Raw genomic sequence first — 23,795 nt, 5'->3', positions numbered from 1 at the left:
CTGCCCCTACCAAATCACGAAGGTATGCGATGCAGTATCTGGGTGACTGTTGTCCAACCCCTCAGTAGAGTACCGAGGTTTCCGAATTGGCAAAACACTTGGGCAGCGAGCAATAGTAACTGGCAACTGCAGTAAAATGCAAGCATAAATTTTGCGGCAACACCACCAGAAACAAAGAACGCTGAGATAATGGCAGTAACATTATATAATATCAATGCTGTTCACAGAACTGGGTGCTTGATCACCGGTAGCTGGGCTGCTCTCCTTCATCTGCTTTGTCTTCTGCTTATGGGTATTGTATTGCGAGACTCTTGTATTCATAAGCAGCTTTGGGGATTTAGGTCTGTTCCTTTACTGCCTGTGATGCTTTTTATTTACATTCGTAAGGTATCTAGTTTTTGTGTGTGTGCATGTGGTAATTGCAGCTAGCTCGATCTATATTTCTTCTTGTTGCAGCTGCTGCTGATTAGTTTTTTTTATAAGCTTTCTTGTAGATTGTTTATTGAAAATTTTTGTGCAATTGACGTCAAGTTTAGATCCTACGAATGCTGAATTTTGCCGGCGTGGTTAGTCTCCAATGGCTGGAATAGTGCTATAGCAATGTTGGGGGTTGCATATATATTTTTTTTATAAGAAATACTTTAGCCACAAAGGATTATACAAAAATAATCTTACAAACCGACGTGTCTTGATGTGGTACGTCAGATTATAAAGTTATTTTTATTATAAAGTAGATCTACATGAAGTCACATAAGTTTGTGACATATTTTGATAGACTCCCTGTATGTCTATAGCACTTCTTTTACTTTTATCCTATTTGAATGTTTACTGTCTGAGGGAGCCGTAAAAGAAGCAGATATTATCCTTTCCTTGGGAGGAAACATGCAAATATCAATATGTTTGCGTAAGTATATAGTCTTTCATCCCAAAGCAACAAAAGAAAACAGCATTAGATGGAGTAGTACTTTTTTAACACCATGTGAAGTGGAGGGGAGGGACCGTTTCTGCTCAGCTCTACTTCCATCTCGAATTAACGGAGGAAAGAGATGGGCAATATATCCATCAGTCTGCAGATGAGATCGAATGAACATACACAGGACCATTAATAAGACCATTTAAGCTAGGATATTTTACTGCTATGCAAGACGTATGATAGGCACCGGAGTAGCCCTACATGCCAATAGGAAGAAGAAGAGAATGTAACGAGACTTCAATAAACTGAACAATGAACATTTAAAAGGAGGCTGGGGAAGGATTAGACGAGAAAAATCATATTTAAACAAATTATGATACAGTTGACATGATTTGCAAGAAAAAGTTTAAAATTATTATCCACGCCAACTTGATTGTCTGTTGAAACTGGAAATCTCATTTAAGAAATTCACCAAAGCCCAAGAAAACATCATGGACAAAGTAAATTTTCACGTCAAGACAACCCAAATTTCGCCTTGCCTTAGGAATAATGATCGGTAATGCCAAGAGGTACAGAACCGGGGCTCATCAAAACATGTTACATAACACAGTTCAGCCATTCCAAAAGAAAAGCTTCTAAAAGACCTATAGGCCTCGATTGTTTCCACAACTATTCTCATCCCATCTAATCATTACAACTTTCTCAAATTTTTACATAAAATAAAATAAACAATTCAACTTTTTTAACTTTTATTTTAACTCATCTCATTTCATCTGCAAAAACAAATGAGGCGTAGTCAGTGTGTTTTGTTCAGAGTCACAAATTCTTAAAAGCTGACTCACGTTTCTGTGGAGACAGCCTTGCCAGCAAAGCCTTGTTATGGCAGTGCTCCTCGTCAACAAAATAAAAACTACCATTGGCTTTGAATGTCACAAAAGGCCTATTGGTCTCAGGTGGCCGAATATCAACAAACTTAATCGTCCTGGGGATATATGTGGCAAGCCATGACATCATCTCCACCTCGAAGCTGTCTGAACCAGGCTGCCACCTGAGCTTGTGAACGTATGGGCTAACAAACCAATGGAGGGCAGCAGTGGTAGTAGCGCTTAAAAATATCACAGATGATGCAACTGCACCCTTAAGGATCACATTCATGTCGGGAGATGTCATGAAGGTTATGACCGGACCCAGCGATACGGACAGGCAGCAGGTTGAAAGAGAAAGGAGCTTGACTTTCTTGACGGTGGATGAGATCGGACCATAATAAACAACTCCAGTATCTTTGTCATCTTTCCCAGCTTCTTCCCCTCTCCGTGGTCCGATACTGATCTTGCTGTCATCTTCATTAGTGTTGGCTGGAGATGCCCACCGTCTCTGGGCAGCAGCAGCAGCAGGCAGGAAAGCAGGGTTGAAGTTGGGTTTTGCATTCAGGCGATGTGCCCATGCCCCAGACCCAGAAGGATGATAACCTGAAGAACAGAGTATTAATATTCTGGTAATAATAATAACAACAAATGTAAAAAAAAATTGTGTATTTTTCAGTGGCCAGAAAATGGAACAGAAACCAAAAAGTTCGTTAAATTCATAACTATGGTGGTGGGGTTAAGAGGAAGACTTTGAGGGTGAGGATTTGCAATGGACAGGTATGTATAAACGGCAAACGAGTTTAAGAACAACCAGATATGGATCATCAAAATCCTTCTCCACTCCCCCTTCTCTTTCTCCAGTATATACACATACATATACATATAATAAAGATGCATTAAGTGGAAGAGTTGTTAACCATAATGTAAAATTGCAGACTTAGCTTTGAACACAGAAGCTGTAAGAAAATATCACTTTATGATACTCGCAATAATAATAACTCAAGATTTAAATTTGATATTAAGAAATAGTCTTTCTACTTGCAAGCCGGTGTGTAAAGCACACCCTCTATTTTATTGACATGACAAGACTTGATTTGTTTTTTTTTTTTTTTTTTGATCAGTCAAGACTTGATTTGTAAGAGATGTTAATTTTAAATTTCTCTAGCAAATCAAGTCTTACCATGTCAACGATATAGAAAGTGTGCATTGCAGACTAGCTTCCAAATAGAATTTTTCCAAGAGATGATAGGAATCTAGGATAACAATGTTTTGGTGTGAAGCACCTCAAAAAATATGCCACCTGCAAACCAAAAACGAATGACTAATGTTGTCACTTGTCACCAAGAGCTCATTTATATTTTACCCTAGATGGGCTGCACAACACGATCCCTCTAGTTCTTTTCCTTCTTTTGTGTAGTGTGTGTGTGTGTGTGTGTGTGTCCGCGTGTCCTTGACAAGAGCAAACCATTAGTCTATAACTTGATAGAAAATAGAGTACATTGATAGGAGGAAAAAGATCGCTTTCCGCTCTCAAATTGCTCAAATACTGTCTGAGTAAGAGTCCCAATGTATAGATGCTTGCTTCATGATCCATGACGAATAAAAAATTATATAACTTGCGTGAATGAAGCCGTATAAGAGGTTGGATGCAATTTAATAATTTCACAAAATAAGTGATCTTATAATTTGATATCCAACTGAGTGCAACGGGAGAGACTGTACAGGACGTAGAGTGATACAGCAAGATGATCCATTAGTATCAAATGATGCACTAGCGATAGAATCTTCTTGTATCAAAAAGAGACCACTCTTTTTTTTTTTTTTTGGGCATTCTCATTCGAGACGACTAAGAAAATTGGATGAAACCAACGCAGGCAACACAGAATATAATATTGGTGAAGTTTTCCTTTTTGAGATTTTAAGCAGAAATCCGTCTTTTTCTCAGGACCCTAAAGGTATTAGGGAAAAACAAGTATTCTACTATTCTGTGTTGAAGAAAAGCAAGAAAGGTACTCTGCAAAGCTATAGATAAACAAACGCAAGCAATGGGGAACGACATGTTTATATGTTTGTACAGTTGAAATGAAAATGAAGAATTAGAGGAGGGGCAAGGCAGAACGGAAAACCGGATGAAGGGAAGTAGCTTCTGGAGGAGAGCTGCTTAGACTGCGAACGTAGCAAGCGAAGGAGAGCAGTGCTGGCCATTTTTCGAATTCTGATTCCAGGGCCAAAGTGACTGTCACGCGCCGATTCGTGCTCTAGGGTTTGGGGGAGGTCTCAGGAAGGCGGAAGAGAGAAGTGAAGTAGGGTTAGATAGTTTGAAGCTCAGCCTGCGTTAAGTCCCCCATGGGCTTGGGCTTGAGTCTGGTTCGTAATAAGGGTTGGGCTTGTCTTAACCTTTAGTCTATCGGACCTTTATCTTAGTTATATGTTGTGTCGGGCCTCAGTCCATTTAGCCCATTCGATTATGTTTGCTTTAGGATCTAATTCATGTAATGGCCTCTGGCCCACCAGTTTCTTAGGAGAGGTCAGTCCCATGTATTTATTGTTAAATGGGACTTGGTCGCCGTTCGTTGTAAACTTGTAAGTCCCACGAGTCGCCGGAGTAAGCCGGGATGAACTTAACCTTGTTCACGACAGTCGCATTTACCATACATCTACGGAGTACGAACGACTGTGGTTGAAATCAGACAGAAATTGGAAAGAAAAGGAAACAAGGGCCAAGGGGTTGAAGAAGAACTTCATAGCAATCCTAAATCCTAACAAGACCACGCAGCTGGGTTCAAGTACCTCATTCTCGACAACTAGGGTTGCTACCAGCACCATACGGGTGCGGGGTCTCCCACTCTCCACCCCCTGCCCCGTTGCCCACCCCTGACGACAGCCAAAAGATCTTTTATAGTCACTTCCCAAAACCCAAATACGCTGAAGAATTCTTCTCCGAAACACAATCTTGGGTCTTTTTAGCCGGTACCAATCTCTCCTTATATGCATGCATACATATACGGATATATGTTTTATATTTACGTTTGCATATTTATATTTATAATTCTACTACATTCATTCACTTTTACGTACTTGCACACTCTAGGCGGAACTCAACATTTATTTTATATTAAAAAAATAATATAGTCAATCACATGAGCAGAATGCACAAAAAATACATAAAAGTAGATATACATAAAATTTTTATTATATTTATATGTGCAATTGGTGTATTTTCTAGCAAGGTTGATTCGATTTTCTAGTACGTAGTAATTACTACATGGTAAATTAAGAGTTTTTAGAGCTCAATTGAACCAAATAATTGTGCTAAAGCTTAGTTAAGTGCAGGTTTTTGTTTCCTCTTGTCTGTAACAATGAACATTCGAGCTCTATACACATACACATACATATCATAAAGATGCATTAAGTAGAGTTGTTAACCATAATGCAAAATTACAGACACAGCTTTGAACACAGAAAGCGTAAGGAAACATCACTTTGTGTTTGGATACTCGCAATAAAATTTCTAGTCTGAAGTAGAAAAGCAAATATAATAACTCAAGGTTTAAACTTGACATTAAGAAATAATAGGAATCTAGGATAACAAGGTTTTCGTGTGGGGCACCCTCGACAAATATGCCTCCCGCTCGCAAAAAATGAATGACTGATGTTGTCACTTGTCATGCATTTATATTTTAGGTACAAATTTTTAATAAACAAATTTTGTGCGGATCTTTTATAAAAATGTGGATCTTACTAAAAAAAGAAATAGTTTTTATACATATTTTTATGGTAGGATTATTTTATTACAAAAGGCCTACACGAAACTTGTCTATTGAGATTTATACAAATAATTTCTTTTATATTTTCACCTTGGACGGGCTGTACAATAGATTCTCTCTAGTTCTTTTTCTTCTTTGTGTAGTGTCCGTGTTCAAGATAAGAGAAAACCATTAGTCTATGGTAGGGGTGAAAACCGACTCCATTGGCGCGGTTTTGGAGCAAAATTGATGCCGACCAATGCTTCATTTTTTAGAGAGGAAACCGGCCGAAACCGATCGATAGGGAGGAGAAACACCGGCCGTCTCGACACCGACAGTTCTCTAGCAGTTCACGATCGATTCAATGGCGAGCTTCGTCTGAAAGAGTAGAAAGAGAGTGTTGCAGAGGAGAGAGAGATAAAGGATGAGAAATGAGATCGGGAAACTAGAAAGAATAAGTGAAGAAGAAGAAGTCTTAATTATGAAACGATGCTGTTTGGTTTAAACCAAACGGCGTCGTTCTACTTAATTTTTTTTCAATACGTTATGAATAAAATGACGCGGTTTCATTTAATACCAAATGACGTCTTTTCAATTGTGTTTAAAACACAACTACAGGCTTAAAACGACGCTTAAACGTAAGTAGAACGGCGTCGTTTTGAGTACAGAATATATAAAATATATATATAATTTCTTTAATCGGCCGGTTCAGCGATTTAAACTAGGTTTGAACCAACGCTGAACCGACCAATATCGGTTTTCTCTATTTTCTGCCGCACGCTAATCGGTTCTCCACAGGTTTCGGCCAGTTCTGAGCTTCGACGGCCGGTCTAGGTCGGTTTCTTGGTTTCTTGTACAGCCCTAGCCTATGGGGTGGTTTGTTTCTACAAACTATCTTAATTCATCTCATCTCATCTAATCTAATCATAATAACTTTTTTAAATTTTCACACAAAATATAATAAATAATTCAACTTTTTTAAACCTCAAAATAAATTTTATTTTTAATTTTCATCTCATCTATGTAAACAAACGATGCCTGACTTTAACTTTGTAGAAAATACAGTACATTGAAAGGAGGAACGAGATCGCTTTCCACTCTCAAATTGCTCAAAAACTCTGGGCAAGAGTCCCAATGTATAGAAGCTTGCTTCATGATCCATGAGGAATAACAAATTGTATAACTTGTGTGAATGAAGCAGTACAAGAGGTTGGATGCAATTTAATATTTTCACAAAAATAATTAAATCGCAGTGATCTTATAATTTGATATCCAACTGAATGCAACGGGAGAGATTGTACAGGCCGTAGGGTTATACAGCAAGATAAGCCATTTGAATTGAGTTTTAAAACAATCAAATGATACAATAGCGGTAGAATCTTCTTGTATCCCACAGAGATCACTTTTCTTTATTTTTTGGCAATTTCATTCTAGACAGACGACTTAGAGTAGGGGAGAGGCAGAAGGAAAAACCTGATGAAGGGAAGTAGTTTCTGGAGGAGAGCTGCTTCGACTGCGAACGGAGCAAGCGAAGGAGAGCAGTGCAGGCCATTGCTCAAGATTCCAGGGCAAAAGACGGTGAACGAAATACAGAAGAGGGCAAAAGAATATTTGATTAAGATTATCCTCTTACCATGAGACTTGAAAAAAAAGGGCATTTGGTCTAGTGGTATGATTCTCGCTTAGGGTGCGAGAGGTCCCGAGTTCAATTCTCGGAATGCCCCCAAACCTCTAAACGTTTCCCATGCGGGACACACTACTTGGGCCCACAAACTATTTTTATTTGTTGGGCTGTAATACGGCCCAACTGGATATTGGCTTATTGCATCTTCCAAAAGATGGTTGTCAACCAATGGTTGAATTTTTAATTTTATCATCTATATGTATACCAATTAATAACACTTTGTTTTTTTCAAAGCACCTTGAGTTCTTATTTAAATTTATAAAATGCTACCGTTGTCTTATACCATTATGCTCGATGTGATGTTATTCGTAACAGCTAATATTATTATTTTTAAATAATTAATAGACAACATGATGTAGCAAAGCTCTATAAATACTAAAGTTAACATTAATGCACGGATGAGAGATTTTGATGGCTCGATCTACCCATGGATTGTTGATTATTTATTCAATTATTGTATTTATCTTAGGCTATAGACATTTGTTACTTTTTTATTAGTTTACTATTTTGTGTTAGTGTTCCTTAATTTGAAATATACTTTTCATTATTGATATCATATATACTAATATTGTAAAAAATGAGTGGCGTGACAATAATTGAAGGATGAAGTGTGACGCTTTTTCTTGATTGATAAAATGCAAAGTAAATGGTATTAAAGAATGAGGAAATATATTTACCTTTTTTTTTTTTTTTTTTTTTTAATTTTTTGTCCAAGCCAAAATGGGAAAGCACGTATGATCCAAAATAGTGTAGTTACCTGTCACACAATCCCAAAGGATTGGCTTTTACGTGGTGAAATTTTTGGTTTTGAGGTATTATTCATTTGAAGGTCTAAAGTTCAATATCTTATGAGTGTAAACAATCATTTAGAGTCACATCTTCTGATAAAAAGTTAGTGATTATGTGTAAAAAAACTTTCGATGATGTTGTGCACGAGATCGGAGTTCTATAAGGATGTATTTGAAGAGCCTTGACTTGAAGAAGTTCTCCGACATTAAATAAATAAAAAAAAAAAAAAGAAGTAGTTACCTATCACTAGTTACCTATCACGCAATAATCAGTGCCAAAACTCGAATCAATTTATTGGAAGCATCTCCTCATGGTTAAAATTGATTCAAAATCTTATTTTGATAATAAATTCTTTGAAGGTCTAAGATTAATTAGCATAATATATATTTATTGAAATGAAATTACGTTTGGAATTGCTTGAATTCATTCTTTTGTAACGCACTGTCAATTTGGTTAGTTCGTGACGAAAACATTTGTTAAATGGGACTTGGTCGCTGTTGTAAGTCCCACCAGTCGCCGGAATAAACCGGCATGAACTTAACCTCGTTCACGACAGTCGCATTTACTATACGTTTACGGAGTGCGAACGACTGTCGTTGAAATCAGACAGAAATTGGAAAGAAAAGGAAGCAAGGGCCAAGGTGAAGGGGTTGGAGAAGGACTTCACGGTAATCCTAATTCCTAACAAGACCACGCCGCTGGGTTCAAGTACACCATTCTCGCCAGCCGAAAGATCTTTTATAGTCACTTCCCCGGAACCCAAATACTCTGCAGAATTCGTCTCCGAAACACAATCTTGGGTCTTTCTAGCCGGTACCAATCTCTCCTTGTATGCATTCATATGTTTACGGATAAATGTTTTATATTTACGTTTGCATATTTATATTTATATGTATATGTGCAATTGGTGTATTTTCTAGCAAGGTTGATTCGATTTCTCAACGCTTTCTATTACATAGTAATTAATACATGGTAAATTAAGAGTTTTTAGAGCTCAATTGAACCAAATAATTGTGCTAAAGCTTAGTTAAGTGCAGGTTTTTGTTTCCTCTTGTCTGTAACAATGGACATTCGAGCTCTATTTTTGTTTCCATGCTTTGTTAACAGTAAAAGATTCACATGCTCTCCCTCGGCCCTCCCACTGATTGATCATGTTATTGTATTGCAGTGTCAGATACATCCAATGGAAGCACCGACTTTGGATGTAGGGAATGTAGGAATTGGAAGTATTGTTAACGATACTGCTGCGGATATCGAGGGTTTCAGACATCATGTCGACGTGATTTTTGGGAAGGTTGATAAGGTAGGAATATACTTAACAACTAATAACCAGGTGCCTTCCATGTGTTTATGTCTTGTATTCTAGTGCTTACTTTCTTGCTAGTTTTAAACGACAGCGTAGTTACCATGGGTTTTTGTTTTGGTTTATTATCATGTTCAATCAATCAGCATGTTTCAATATCATGCTTCTATAATCATTATGTTGCGAACTCAAACTTGAAATTCCCTAGAAATTCCTTAAAAAAAAGGTAATGTGATATCTATAGCTTTGGAAGCTGGTTAATCTGTAAACAGATGCCTTCATGCACTTTATAAACGGATTTTTCCCTGTTATGATAACCTGATTGACTCGTTGAACAGAAAACGGACAAACGATACTGCCATAGAACACTGCTGGGGTTGTCTACATAGATATACTTTTACTTTCAAGAGAATTAAAATGGTTCTGAATTCTTCAGATTATAGCTAATTGCAAGGATTTTCTGATGCTGCTATGTCCTGAATATTTTGTTTTTAAGTATATGCTGTAAACTTAGTACAGCATATTTTGTGATCTGAAACAGTTTGTCTTGGCGTGGCTTTTTCCCCTATGTTTATTGGCTTTTAACAATTGTCTCTTGATTGACTGCTGATTTTAATCACCAAATAGCCGTTGAAACCTATATGTGCTTGAGATTTTGAAACCGCATTTTGGTCCCTTTATATGGGATTAGAGTTTGCGGGAAGGCGATGATGAGCAGGTTGTATCTTTTCATTGTTTTCTTCAACGTTGGCTCCCTTGTATAATATTTAGTGATTTTTTTTACCTATACGGCGCAAAGAAAAAGAAAATTCATGCTATTTTCGATTATTTATTTATTTGTAATATCCATTGAGGGGCTCACTTGTTCACGTTTATATCCTTTACTCAAACATTTCATGTTATTTGTCATATTTGATTTGAGTTTTTCCAAGTAAGTTAAAGAACATTTTCTACTTATCAAAAAAAAGTTAAAACAACAGTTTGTACAGCTGCAGATATGCTCATCCAAAAATAAAGACAAAAAGTATTAACCTTTTCGTATTGAGCGGATGCTACTATAATTTTGCGAATTATGTTTTCCTTAGAATGATATCTGATTAGATGAAAAAGTTGAAGATTTGAAATTGAAAAGTGTTTTGTATTTGAGGGATATTTGGGAAGGAAATTATGAGAAGTTTTGAGATGAGATGTATGTTCCCAAACAACCCTACATATCAATGCCTGTACATTTATAAATTGATTGTCATTATTTCATTGTACCTTACAGCTTGAGCAGAGAACAAATGAGATAGAACAGTTCTACTTAAGCACAAGTAAAAAGCAACTCGGCATATCCAAAGGTAGCTCGATAGTGAAGGACAAAGATAAGGATAAACATATTCCAAGTATTAAGAAGCAGCAGCAAGATGCATCACGTCGGGAAGCAGCTGCTGCAAAAAGAATGCAAGAGCTCATCCGTCAATTTGGCACAATATTGCGCCAGGTTAAAAAAGCTTAATAGCCATCCTGTCACATATCACTGTTTAGACATTATTATGTGTTCTTAACATATATGCCTAGATGTATGATGCATCTTGTGTTTGTAGGTGTGAATGTGCGTATGCATGTGTGTGAAGTTTATTTACTGTTCCATTTTGGGAACTTGAGTGGATGTGGATTTTTTTTTCTTGTTTAATTTAGTTGGATAATTGATCTCATATGTGCTCTGTAACCTTGTTCCACATGAGAAAAATGAATAACTCATTTAGAGTGGGTAGGTTATAAATGTAATCGCTGATGTTAATTTTCATATTGGCCACTTATTGGGTGAAACTAAGCTTTATGAAGTGATTCTAGGGAAGCTTCAAAATGATTGTTTTTTTTGGGGGTTATAGTGCAAATTGACTAACGGTTTCCCTGGGTTGTTACATATAGTATTTGCTGTAAGATTGAAAATGATCGTGCATGTTATTTCATATTTCTTGATGTGTATTTGTGTTGGCTGTCAGATCATGCAACACAAGTGGGCATGGCCTTTTTTGGAACCTGTAGATGTAGAAGGTCTTAACCTACATGACTACTATGAGGTAAAGTTCCTTGTTTTTAATTTTCCAAATATGTCACTGCATATGATAATAATCATGTGACATTGTATTCCTATTCACGAGTTGTTATCTGTGTAAAGGTGACTTTGTTTCAATAACTGAATTTTTGTATATCTGCTTGTGATCTCTGGGCATGCCATGTAGTGCCACGTCGATATTAGTGCTAGGTAATTATAATTGTTGGAAGATTGTCTTAAATACTTTGGCTTTGCCATTGGATACGCCGTTGGTTCATGTTTGGCAGTCTGTCTTCAGTTGCCTTGCCATCATTGGTATGCATTTGACTAATTCATTCTAGATGATGTAAAATAGGTAATTGACAAACCCATGGATTTCAGTACGATAAAAAATCAAATGGAGGCCAAGGATGGTACGGGATATAAGAATGTTCGGGAAATATGTGCTGACATGAGGTTGGTTTTCAAGAATGCAATGAAATATAATGATGATAAAAGTGATGTTCATGTTATGGCCAAAACTTTACTGGAAAAATTTGAGGAGAAGTGGCTGCAACTTCTACCTAAAGTTACTGAAGAGGTAACTCCTTTCCCAACATCGACGGCCCATTCTTGTATTAATCCCGGTCAATGATTTTTTGATGATTTGTAATGTTCAATGTACTTGAAGGAAAAAAGACAAGAAGAGGAGGAAGCAGAGGCACAGTTGGATATGCAGCTTGCTCAGGAGGCTGCTCATGCCAAAATGGCTAGAGATACAAGTAACGAGGTATGTTAAAATTTTTCAACATTCTTATGAGGATATGTTTGATACAAAATAAGCTATATGAGATAAGTCATAGATTTTTTTTAAGCATCTTCAAGCATGTTGAAGGTGTTTTTATGGTTTCCTTATTCTAGTCTGATTTCATATACTGGGAATCTGATGAGGACCTTATTCAAATGTGCCATGGTGAATTCTTTTAAGCTATATGAGCTTGACGTGCAACTGGAAGATCTCCGAGAGATGGTTGTTCAAAAGTGCAGGTGTGTTCCATGACATCATTATCTAATACTGGAAAATACAGCTTTATTTAGCTTGTATTTTGTAAACCCCCCCCCCCCCCCCCCCCCCGGGGGGGCGGGCGGTAGAGCCAACAAAACCAGGGCTAAATTTGGATTTGATTGTTGATTATGATTGGACACGTGCACATGGATTAGATTTATCTTTCTCGTTTTAATTTAAATTCCACGAGTGCTTTTGCCTTAATTGAATTTTTCCCCACAACTGGAAGTCATGTCATCAAATTAGAGAATAGAAATGACTGTTCAGGCTTGATGGGTTCTAGATCAGATTGAGTGAAGAATTATTTTGATTAAAATGAAGGATTTATTTTGATTAAATGAAGAATCAATTTGTATGTTGTCTCTTGCTTGGTGCGAGTTATGTAAATTATGTAACATCCCTAGCCTACAGGGGGTGTTACAGATTGCTTGGTATTTCCTGTCTAATATGCTTGTTATGTACTTGTATAATTCCAATGCAACTATCTACTTGGACTGTTTATAATTACGAAGAGCAATTGCCGTTCGTTGACTATAGTTCCTCTTGCTTGGAGCAGGAACAGTGATAACTAAACACACTTTAAATGCATCTACTTAAATCTGTACCAAAGGATTTTGGTCACAGACACATTGCCAAACATACCAGTTCAAGAATCCATAGCATTTAGATGGGTGCACCGTGCATGTTTATGACAAACTTAAAATTTCCAGACTACAGGGCGATTTTTATGGAAGTGACTTGTTGTGGTATTCTGTCATTACCCAGCGAATAGCATACTGAACTCTATTTTCTATGCAGTTCAATGCATACAATAAGTTGCATAGTGGGGGAGAGATGTGAAGCTTTGCAAGTAAATTCAAATTATCTTTAAAAAACCTTGATAGTGTATAGATGCATATAATGTTGTCAAATTTATTAGAAAATTTGTATTATGGAGCCACACTATAAGTCAATTTAAGTTTGGTAGCATCTTAAGTATGGTTGTCTTTGGAATTAGTCTTTGGAATTAGAGGAATGCATTAGAAACAATGTTTTCATATTGTGCAGACTGAAGCCTCGCGTCACATACTAAAGTGTATCAAGCAGGCCCACTTCTTGTGTTTGGTTTGCAGAAGGTGTATCTAATACAACACACAAGTTTGTGAAATGGTTTTGTATTAACATTTTGACCACTTGGATAACTGAAAGAAAGAGTACTTAAATATTGTAGAATCCAGTTTTCCGACATTATTTGTTGTGCTGGCTTCAATAACATGATTGAGTTGTGGTTTTCAAATCAAATATTTGATTACTTAAAAAGAAATGACATGATTGTGGTAGTGGTAGTGGTAGTGGTATGTACACATAAGTAATTTTGCATCATCGCGAAGGCGATTAAAGTTTACGTTGAGAACATGATTTTCAGAAAAACTTCTACTGAAGAGAAGAGAAAGCTTGGGGCAGCACTTACCAAATTATCTCCTGAAGATCTAACCAAGGCATTGGAGATTGTTGCTCAAAATAATCCATGCTTCCAAGCAACTGCTGAAGAGGTGGACCTGGACATTGACGCTCAGGTCATCATTAAGATTTCCTGACCAGTGCCGGCCAGTATTTCCATCTTCTAGATTCTTGCACACGATGGCTCGGTTACAAAATGAATAATTTATTGTGCTTCTTATGCAGAGTGAATCCACGCTATGGAGGTTGAAGGTTTTTGTGAAGGATGCTTTGGAAGTTCAAGGCAAGAGTTCTGCAATTGCAGGTGGCGTTAACAACAACAACAGCAATGACAACAACAACAACATCAGTAACAATAAACGGAAAAGAGAGATTTGTGATGCTATTGCGAAATCTGCCAAGAAAAAGAAGTAAAATGGCATCAATCATAACAATGTCTTGCAGTTGGAGAGTGCAGTTGGATTGTATATTTGGCCACGTTTCTTGTGAACCATTAAAGACATTCGCGGGGGTCCAATTCTCAACGGGCAGAGAACCCTTCCGATGGATTCTAATGAGAAAATGGCGAGGCCATGGATGCAGTCTTCATCAATATCTCTAGTTTGAAGTCGTGTGCTGCCTTGTGAATCTTCTTCATTTGGTGCTCTGCCAGTGTAACATATGCAATGATCTGTAAACAATGTCTTGTATTGGGTTCTTCTTGTAGTCAGTATTTTAGACAATTTAATTTTTTGTCAGTAAATGCTATTAATATAGTGCCAAGAATTTTTTAAAAGAAAATTGGTATTCATGTAATGGATAAAGTCCCAGCAATTAGTTATGACGATCTATAATCCCCACGGAATGTTAGAAACTTTCTAAAATTTCGTGATTATAGGGAACAAGTTCCACTAATTTAGACCTTCAAAAGAACAGCTTCCATTAAACGGCTTCCGAAGGACAATAAAGTTCTTGCCAAACAACTTGCAAAGATCTTGCAATCAATGATAATTATATATTAAGTTTTGCTACATAACCTCCACCACACTCCACACTCCATATTTGATATTTAGCACCGGATAGTAATAGGATTATTACCTTCTTATTATCTATTTCTTATTTATAGTGTATTAAATTTTTTTTATTTTATTATTTTTTAAGTATTTTTTAACATTCTTAATTATTAAAACAAATTAAAATATATATAATTTTACTAATAGTCATTTTCTTAATTATTAAGTAAAATTAAAAATTAAATAAATTAAATAAAAAAATAATAATAAATAGGTAGTAAGATTCAAGAATGTAATAACTCTATCATTTTCTTCTTTAGCACCATTTTCTGCCCCCTCAAATTATTACTAGTGTATTTAATTTTTTTTAAATGATTAAAAATATTATTATTAGTGTATTTATATAATTTTTCTTTAATTTTTAAAAAAATAAAAATAAAAAATACACAAAAAATCAATTTGAAATAATAATAACTCTAAAGAAGTAAAATGGTGGTATTTATAAGATTAATAAGAATAAATACCTGCCCATTACATTTAAAAGGTACGACGACGACGACCACTAGGATTACTCTCTCGCTCTCCCGAACAATTTCATCGATACATCTGCCCGGTAATTTCTCTAGTGTTTTTTTTTTTTTTTTTTTTAATAATAGTTTTCTTTTTGCTGCCGCACTCTGTGTTCGTAGTTCCTGATCAATCCCTGTCTACAACTCAGATCGCTTAATTTCCCTCCATATAGACATACATTTATCTATTAGGGTTTTGATTTGTGCTCTCTTCCATCTCTGGCATTTCGGCTTCTCATGGTCGGATGTTATGTTTTGTACGAACCTTCACCTTTGAATTGTTTCCCCAGGAATATTTTGGCAAGCAATTGAGGTAAGATGGTGAACCCAGATGCAAACCAGCTTCCTGAAGTGGATTCATTGCCAGATGGGTTTGTTGAGGGTTCCACAGAACCACTGGCTCCTCCAACTCCAACTGTTGAACAAGAGAAACCACGTGGAGATTACAAGGAGGGTAGTTTCTCAGAAATTGATCATTCGGATGAGTTGGCTGCAAATGAGTTTCAAACAAGCCCAGTTAGTGAAGAGAAGACCCAGAAACTTCGGACTTTTCCAGTTCCGTTGTCTGAAACAGATAGTTTTGATGCTTCCGAGCAGACAGAAGGTTCACAGGGCTCTCAAGACGCATCTACTGTTTCCGAGGCTTCAGTTGGGGTAGCCAGATGCAGCAAGGTAAAAGAACAAGTTCAAGCAGATTGTCAAAGTTCGGAGAGATGTAATGATCTTTACTTTGTCGTTTTCCTTTTTCTTTTTTTCCTTCTTAGCAATGAATTGATTTTTTCGTGTTGTGAATTGCATAACTATAGGACACTTCTCTTATGATAGGTATACAGTAATAACATTCTTTGCTGAAAGAACTCGATTGATTATAAAGAAATATTGGTGTGAAGCCTGTTAAGGTAAATTGAAAATGACTTTTTTTTCTTTTTTTTGGGGGAGGGGGAGGAAGGGTAGATATTTTGCATGTGAATGAAGGTGAAGAAGGAACCATTACGCTCTCTCTCTCTCTCTCTCTCTCTCTCTCATACACACACATACAAATATTTAACTTGAAAATATGCCATCTATACATTTATCTCAGAAAAAAGAACTGCTAGTAGAATTTGGAGAGACGTTCTCCCAGAAATTAAATAACAGAATAAATAATTGTCTCTCTCTCATACACACTCATACAAATATTTAGCTTGAAAATATGCCATCTATACATTTATCTCAGAAAAAGAACTGCTAGTAGAATTTGGAGAGACGTTCTCCCAGAAATTAAATAACAGAATAAATAATTGTAGAGTTGCAATTGTAATGGTGTTTTCTGTGAGTTGTTTCCATAAAGACAATGGAATAGAAGTCAACTGAAGATGTGTGTCTCTGTGTGTGATGTTGAAATGTGTGTTGAATTATTTGCTGGTTCTTTTGGTTTTGACCTTTTGATATCACTCTTTCTTTGTTACAGCTACTGAGGGAGGCTCAGAAGCATCAGCAACCCATTTGAAGGATATATCTTCACCAGAGAGTGCTGATAATGCGAAAAATAGAAAACCAGTTAGTAATATCATATTGCTCGATTAATATTTTTAATACATTCGATGGTAAAAACAATTAGCTTTTTTTATTTACTTATTTTACCTTTTTTGTTCTCTCTCTCTCTCTCTCTCTCGGGTCCTCAAATCCAACAGGAAGGTTGTGGGTGAATGGCTATATATATATATATATTTTCATGTTATCTCTCTCTCTCTCTCTCTCTCTCTCTCTCTATATATATATATATATATATATTCTGAGTAGTTCTTTGAACTTTTTTTTATATAAAGTGAAATAACTTAAATTTAGCTTCCATGGAACTTGAGCTAAGCTGATTGTTGTAGGTGGCATACCCATTCTCTGGTATACAAGAATTTTCTGCAAATTAGTGCTATGCACACAATATTTTTTTTCTTTTGTTTGTTTTATTTGATGCTGTCTTGTATTCTGCACAACTTTTTGAGCAGATTACAATGTCTATGGAAAATTCGTGTTAAGTTAACTGAGGAAGAATATAGTATCAAAGTTTATTATAAAACTAGCCAATTCACCTGTGCATTCTTCGTGTTGAACTTTGATGGTTTATTCAAGTTTCTTACTTGTTTGTTGCGATCTTTTTTTAGGTGACTTCTAACTTAAAATCTTCTTCTTCAATACTCTACTCCTCTTGGCAGCCTCTATAAATTTTAATGGGCTGAGTTTCATGATTGCCTTGTTTCTTTTTCTTTCTTTCTTTTTTTTTTTTTTTTTTTTTTTTTTTTTTTCTAATTTGGTATCTATCTTGTATGCATCCTATGTACTTGAGTTATATCTTTTGTGTTTTTTAATAAATTATCGATTACAAGTAAAAAAGTGAGTTTGACAATTTCTACCCAAGTGGGGATCATGCCCGTATGTCATTATGCTAAGGTCTAAGAGTCGTTATGATAATCTTGAATGCCACAACAATTGTGAGAGGATGATGCTAGAAATAAGAGCCATTACGCTAAAAACTCTCTATGCCTGGATTCAGCTCATAATAGTCCTAACTTTTCCAATTATCTAGAATTGATTTCTTGTTGCATTACTTTTTCTCCATTAGTGGGTGCTTTCTCTTGTACACCTTGTGTACATCCGGTTGCATCCCTTTGCGCCTTAGTATAATTGCTTTACTTATAAAAAAAGATTGCCCCAGGAAACTACTGAAGCAAAATGTAGGAGTGCAAAGCGGATGTTCAAATCAGAAAAGGAGTTTTTAGAGTTCACTCTGAAGTATCAACAAGTTCTAGCAGAAAAAGATGCTGGTAAGTTGAATTGATTCCACTAATATTTAGACCAGCTTATAAAAAGGGCTTAAATGTCTTAAGATTCTTCTGCGTGGCAGCATAGGTAGGCTGCACTTACTTGGTATAAAACTAAGAGATAAAAGAATTATAATTCCATAAATTTAATCAAAATTAGTTAAAGTGACCCTTGGAAAGATGTAACATATCATATAAGAGAAGTTGACTATGTAAGAGAAGTTGTAACCAAAATATGGCTATAGTAAACAATATTATTTCATAATAGGTCCATCTGTAATTTGTTAAAAGAAATCCTTGGTTTTCTTTAGGCTGTGGAACCAGCAGTCTTTGCTTTGGAAAGAGTCCTGAATTTTACTTTTCTGAAGACATTTTGAATCAGAGTGTATGTAGGCATTGCTAACTGATATCTACCTTCAAACTTTGAGTGATTCAAAACAAATAGATATTGATACCCGCTGTGTACATTAGAGTAACAGTCTTGTGCATTCTTTCTTTTTTCTTTTTAAAAATGGCATTTTTGTTGGCGTATGCATTACTATGACATCCTTAATTATATCTGTAAATGCCTATCAAGAATATATATACACACACACACACACATATATATGTACATGTAATCTAATAATGTTCTGTGTACACTGATATTCTTCCATTTACTGCCCTTTGTTCATGTAGCCATTACTGTGCGAGATAAGCTTGAATCACTATGTAGGGAATTACAGCGCCAGAACAAAATGCTAATGGTATACTTTCGTTCAGGCATTGCATCTAATATACTTATCGTTATCTATTTTATACACAATAAGATAGCCAATTTTTTTATCTGTAAGTTCTTATATTGTGGTGTGTACTTCAATACTTATGTTGATCCTCTTACAAATTGCTTTCGAAAGTTTTGTAGTTGATCCCTTTTGTACTTCAAGTTACAACATTTGTCTTCTTCGAAAGAGTGACGGCTTCCTGATTTTGTTGCAGGATGAATGCAAACGAGCATCCATGGAAGGGCAAAACCTGAGATTAGATTTATCAGCCAAGTTCCAAGATGCGATAAAGGTTCAATTGATTTTTTTTATTTATTTGATTGAGAATCTGCGACTTGTCTTGACATAAAGTTAGCTCAGTAGGTTATGTGGGATATGCTTGCTTTTCCCCTAATCTTTAGTAGAAAGACCATAAAATGTAGCTGTGGTAATTGTTATGTAATATTTTTTAAGCCTTGCCAAGTCAGTTCCAACATGTGATTTGCAAAATATATTTACTGTGGTTGGAAGTTAAATCACTTTGCACATCTTTAGTGTCTCTTGTTAAGACATGTACACTAAGGCCCCTGTTTGGCAACGCAACATATCTCAAGTATTCTCAGATTTTTTCTTCCTAAACATCACTCAAACACAAAACACTTTTCAATTTCAAATCTTCAACTTTTTCATCTAATCATTACAATTTTCCCAAACTCCCAAAGAAAACACAAAAAACAATACTACTTTTTCAAATTTCAAAACGAAAATAATATTAAAAATTATATTCAAACAATTTTTCAACTTTATAATATTTTTATTCAACTTTTTCTATCTCCTTTCTCAAAACCCAATAAAACATCTTAACTCAAACCATTTCACTGCTATTCACAGATATACTGAGATTTTTTTTTTTTTTTTTTTTAAGTATTGAGATATTCTAAGTATCCAAATGGGCTTTTATGCACGGGACTTGGTTTAGCAGGAAACAAATTGAACTGTAACACATGTACTTGTAAAAAAAAAAGAGCTGTAACACAGTATTCATCAGTTTCCAACTGTGTGTTTGACATCACGTGATAATGCTCAAATAGGAGATTCCTTGAATAGATTTTTTCCCCTTTCTCAATTTCTCAACTTAAAAGTTCCATTTCTTCTCATGTGATGTGATAGAGTTTTTTTTTTCTTAGAGATTCATGTCAATTTATTGGGCCTTGTTATTATGTATTTAATTGTGTGTATTCATTTCGGTTATAGGATGTCAGCAATAAGCTAGAAGAGCAAAAGGATGAAAGTCTCTCTCAGCTAAAGGAGAATGAGATGTAAGATGAAGCAAATTCACAAGAAACTGTTGCATTGTTAATATATATATTATATAATATACATTCACAAGAGCCTGTTGCATTTTTCTTAGTTTCATTTACTTTATATAAAAAACAAGAGACTGTTGCATTATTAATGAACTGTCGCATTATCAACTTGTGATGGTCATTCATGCACCATCACTAACATGTTCGTTTTTAAGGTACATATAGAACTGAATCTTGAAAATGTAACAAAAAACTGAATGTTGCCCATGGAGTAATTCATGTTCAGAGGGTCCCAAAGATCTGATTATTTGCTGCATTGGTTCTTTGATTTTGTTGGAATTTGTACTTTTTTTTTTGGGTAGCAGAAAACATGAGTGGTATTGCTGTTGGCTATATTTTGATGGCTTTGGCTGAGGGCAAAATGTAATGTAGTAAACCATTAGCGGGCTGCCAGAGATATACTCTTGAGTATAAGAACAAGTTTTTCGTTGGGTTAAGGTATGGTGGTGATATTTCCCGACAACTCAGAGACAGCATAAGTGTCTTTTTCATTGTGGAAAATCTTCTATCCCGAGAACTCACCTTGTGGTACTACTGATGTTTTATCCTGATGTTGTACTGCTTGATTGCCTACCAACAAATAGAATATGATTTTCATCCAGCAATGCCATATTTAATAGGTTGTTATAATTGTTTCTTTCATTTAATTCAAAATTATTTAGTACATTCTTCATATTCAGGCTAAGAAATAAGCTAAAGGAGCTAGTCGATCAGTACACTATCTCAGAGCAGCAATTTTCACAGAAGGTAAAACGAATCCTTTTCTTGTAAAACTGGAGTTTTTATTTACTTTAATATTATAGACTTTAATCTTTAATTTGATTTAGTTCTTGGAAATTTGAATCCGCAGATAAAGCAGAAAACACTGGAACTTCAGATTGCTGATCTGAAAATTAAGCAACATGAGGAGAAATTGGTCCAGGAACAGTCCCGGATGAGGTTATATGCAGAACAGGTGTCACAATTATTGGCTACTGAAAAGAATTTGCGCTCGCAGTTGACAGCTGATGGAGAAAAATTCCAACAATTTCAGGTATATTTCATTCCATGTTGTTTATTGCCTTGTAAAATCATTTCAAGATGATATTATCACAATCAGATGACAAATTTCATAGTTAGAGGTTCCTCAAGGGTGATGTTGATTTGAGTGGGTCCATCAGTTAGTAGGCATCAAGTCTCAAGTGCATGTACTAATAGAAGGTCAGCTGTCAATCTTAGTATTATGAATTAATATTAAATTGGTTCCCAGTCTATGAATCAGTAATATATTCATTCTCATCGTTTTAGCCAGGACTATTCTCAACCTAGTGTACCAGTGTCGTTTCTTTTCTAATCCCAAACCTATTGGCAACTTGGGGGTTTTTTCCCCACGGTATCCTTTATTTCATAATATATATATATATATATATATATATATATATATATTTGACTTAAGAACTGTTGGGTGTACCATCCCAGCATTGCTAAAGAAGGGCCAAGCTCATTCTTGTTAACTTTCAAATTGATCAGTTGTTGTGAATAGCGAACCAGCCACTTGTCTTTGCATTGCAGCCTTCTTGTAGATGTGCTTAGACCATTCTCTTCCTCTTATGTTGGCCTCACTAAACATCCCCCTTCTCATATAGACCTGTGAGGTACATGTTTGATCATCACGCCGATAGTTCCTCCTGAGATTTTTGCAATGTATGTATGAAAATGCCTTGTCAATTTTGCCAGATCTAAATTGCTAAAGTGATTTGGCAGGATGCTTTGTTAAAGAGCAATGAGGTTTTTGAAACATTTAAACAGGAGATTGAGAAGGTAATGATCACACTTTTCTTCAGTATTACATTTCACTAAGATGCATCTTTCCTGGCTGTTTTTTGTTTACAATGTCACTTGAATGATGTGTTCTGTTAAATCCATCTTTCAATGTCTGTAACAACTAGATGGCAAAATCAATCAAGGAACTCAGGAAGGAAAATACATTCCTGAAGAGCAAAAGTGAGAAATCTGACGTTACTCTTATAGAACTTGTCGATGAGGTATGGTTTTCCTGCATCTTTGGCTTGCCTTCTCCACCCACACGGCTTTGGCTTGAAGTTTACTTACTTTCAATTTTCATAGCATGTACAGGATCTCTTTGGTAGTTTGACCTTGTTAGCTTTCTAAGTTCACAATTCCTCATGCGTCTCCCATACTGTGCACTCAACTTTCTTCTGTTAAAAAATATGATTTAAACTTTTTGTCTGCCATAGTCATTATCGGATGTAGGTTGCATATACCATGCAAGAGAGCCTTATACACAAAGTACTCTGGATTGACTATAATATCATAGGTTTGACATTAGCATTGCCTTGGTTCTATCCTTCCATTCTTTTTTTTTTTTTTGCATGCTTGAATAATAAGGCTTCAAATTGTATGTTGCAGTCATATTGTAGTCTATGTCGGTGCCAAATCCCCTGGGAATGATTCTATGTGGGATGGACATCTGTACCGGCTTGATGAAGTGTTGGCTTTGCTATTGCCCGGCTTTAAATTGGTGATGCAGAATCATAAGAATTTCTAAAACTTGGATCAGTGATAACCCCAAGGGGTTGGCCCAAGTGGTGAAGGCCTTGGTCTTGGGGGTATCACTCCCTTCAAAGTCCAAGGTTCAACACCTCATTGGTGCAAACAATCCTTTGGGACTACACCCTCTAGTGAAAAACTAGCGATTTAACCAGTTCTGTGTAGGAAAACTTCCAAGGGTGCGGTGGATGGGACTGGGATTTACTCTGTAGGGTGGGTCCGAAGGGCCCTGCCTTGGAGAGGTTCCCTGACATATGATAGCTGCGACCAGAAGGACTTGTGTGGCAGGCCTGAAGTCTTTTGATAGATTTAATATTTCTTTTCCCTAGGAACTAGTGAGCTCGCTTGCATTAGATGAATGCCATAGTGATGACAAATTGGTAGTTCCTAGAGGGGAATTTCTACAAGTTTTTAATGTTTTTTCATGTAAGTTGTATCGTTTCCTCTTCATAACCAAAAAGCTAAAGAACTTCTATTGTGTGATCAGCGGGAGCGCATGAAAAAACTGTTGGAGAAAACGAAGAATCAGAAAGAAAAGCTGGAATCATTGTGCCGATCACTTCAAGCAGAAAGGAAACAGAGTTCCATTGAGGTCAAAAGTTCAGAATGATTTCCAGTATGAATGCCGGAAAACTTGAACTAAGAGTTTCAAAAATTATTTGGGAACGACTATCTATAATTTCACACCCTTGTTTTGTTTAAGCTGTGGCTCCTTGTCAAAGAACAGCATAAAAAGATAACAGTTATCTTGTGAGTGTAACTGTACGGAATTCCTTCATTAAAAAAAAAAAAAAAAAACTGTTACATTATTGAGAGTTCTAATTGTATTGGCCTTTCTATGTTAGCCTTAAATATATGAACTTCAAAGTTGAGTTAGAACATCAATTTTGGTTGTTTTCTTTTTCTTGTCCAGTGGAACAACCGATTGATACTTCCATCCATTAGACAA

General features: G+C 35.9%; 3 protein-coding genes and 1 non-coding gene across 7 annotated transcripts; 3 read left to right on the top strand and 1 right to left on the bottom strand.

The window, feature by feature from the left end:
- Nucleotides 1–1,516: 1,516 nt before the first annotated feature.
- Nucleotides 1,517–7,121, bottom strand: LOC121246303. 2 transcript variants are annotated; one of them, XM_041144414.1, is made up of 2 exons: nt 6,999–7,121; nt 1,517–2,382 (listed from the first exon to the last, which is right to left on the bottom strand). In XM_041144414.1, exons 1-2 carry the CDS (start codon nt 7,075–7,077, stop codon nt 1,730–1,732), a joined length of 732 nt encoding a protein of 243 aa, XP_041000348.1. In that variant the 5' UTR covers nt 7,078–7,121; the 3' UTR covers nt 1,517–1,729. The 2 variants fall into 2 exon arrangements, with proteins under 2 accessions (XP_041000348.1, XP_041000347.1); XM_041144413.1 differs by lacking the exon at nt 6,999–7,121 and adding an exon at nt 3,906–4,100.
- Nucleotides 7,122–7,177: 56 nt separating this feature from the next.
- Nucleotides 7,178–7,249, top strand: TRNAP-AGG. The gene has a single exon. It is a non-coding gene; the product is annotated as a tRNA-Pro (tRNA).
- Nucleotides 7,250–8,619: 1,370 nt separating this feature from the next.
- LOC121246302 (transcription factor GTE6-like) lies at nt 8,620–14,597 on the top strand. 2 transcript variants are annotated; one of them, XM_041144412.1, is made up of 9 exons: nt 8,620–8,811; nt 9,167–9,301; nt 10,569–10,784; nt 11,290–11,367; nt 11,698–11,922; nt 12,013–12,111; nt 12,310–12,368; nt 13,793–13,943; nt 14,053–14,597. In XM_041144412.1, exons 2-9 carry the CDS (start codon nt 9,182–9,184, stop codon nt 14,239–14,241), a joined length of 1,137 nt encoding a protein of 378 aa, XP_041000346.1. In that variant the 5' UTR covers nt 8,620–8,811; nt 9,167–9,181; the 3' UTR covers nt 14,242–14,597. The 2 variants fall into 2 exon arrangements, with proteins under 2 accessions (XP_041000346.1, XP_041000345.1); XM_041144411.1 differs by having other exon boundaries at nt 8,622–8,827.
- A 733-nt stretch (nt 14,598–15,330) lies between these two features.
- On the top strand, nt 15,331–23,742 carry LOC121246301 (alpha-taxilin). Of its 2 annotated transcripts, XM_041144410.1 has the most exons (12): nt 15,331–15,432; nt 15,679–16,103; nt 16,839–16,927; nt 18,081–18,189; nt 18,865–18,932; nt 19,165–19,242; nt 20,184–20,248; nt 20,977–21,043; nt 21,147–21,329; nt 22,040–22,096; nt 22,225–22,320; nt 23,334–23,742. In XM_041144410.1, exons 2-12 carry the CDS (start codon nt 15,707–15,709, stop codon nt 23,454–23,456), a joined length of 1,332 nt encoding a protein of 443 aa, XP_041000344.1. In that variant the 5' UTR covers nt 15,331–15,432; nt 15,679–15,706; the 3' UTR covers nt 23,457–23,742. The 2 variants fall into 2 exon arrangements, with proteins under 2 accessions (XP_041000344.1, XP_041000343.1); XM_041144409.1 differs by lacking the exon at nt 15,331–15,432 and having other exon boundaries at nt 15,460–16,103.
- The last annotated feature ends 53 nt before the right edge of the window (nt 23,743–23,795 follow it).

This window comes from Juglans microcarpa x Juglans regia, chromosome 1S (genome assembly GCF_004785595.1).
Source record: "Juglans microcarpa x Juglans regia isolate MS1-56 chromosome 1S, Jm3101_v1.0, whole genome shotgun sequence".
Lineage (NCBI taxonomy): Eukaryota > Viridiplantae > Streptophyta > Magnoliopsida > Fagales > Juglandaceae > Juglans > Juglans microcarpa x Juglans regia.
This window is presented reverse-complemented; position numbering and strand designations above follow the sequence as displayed.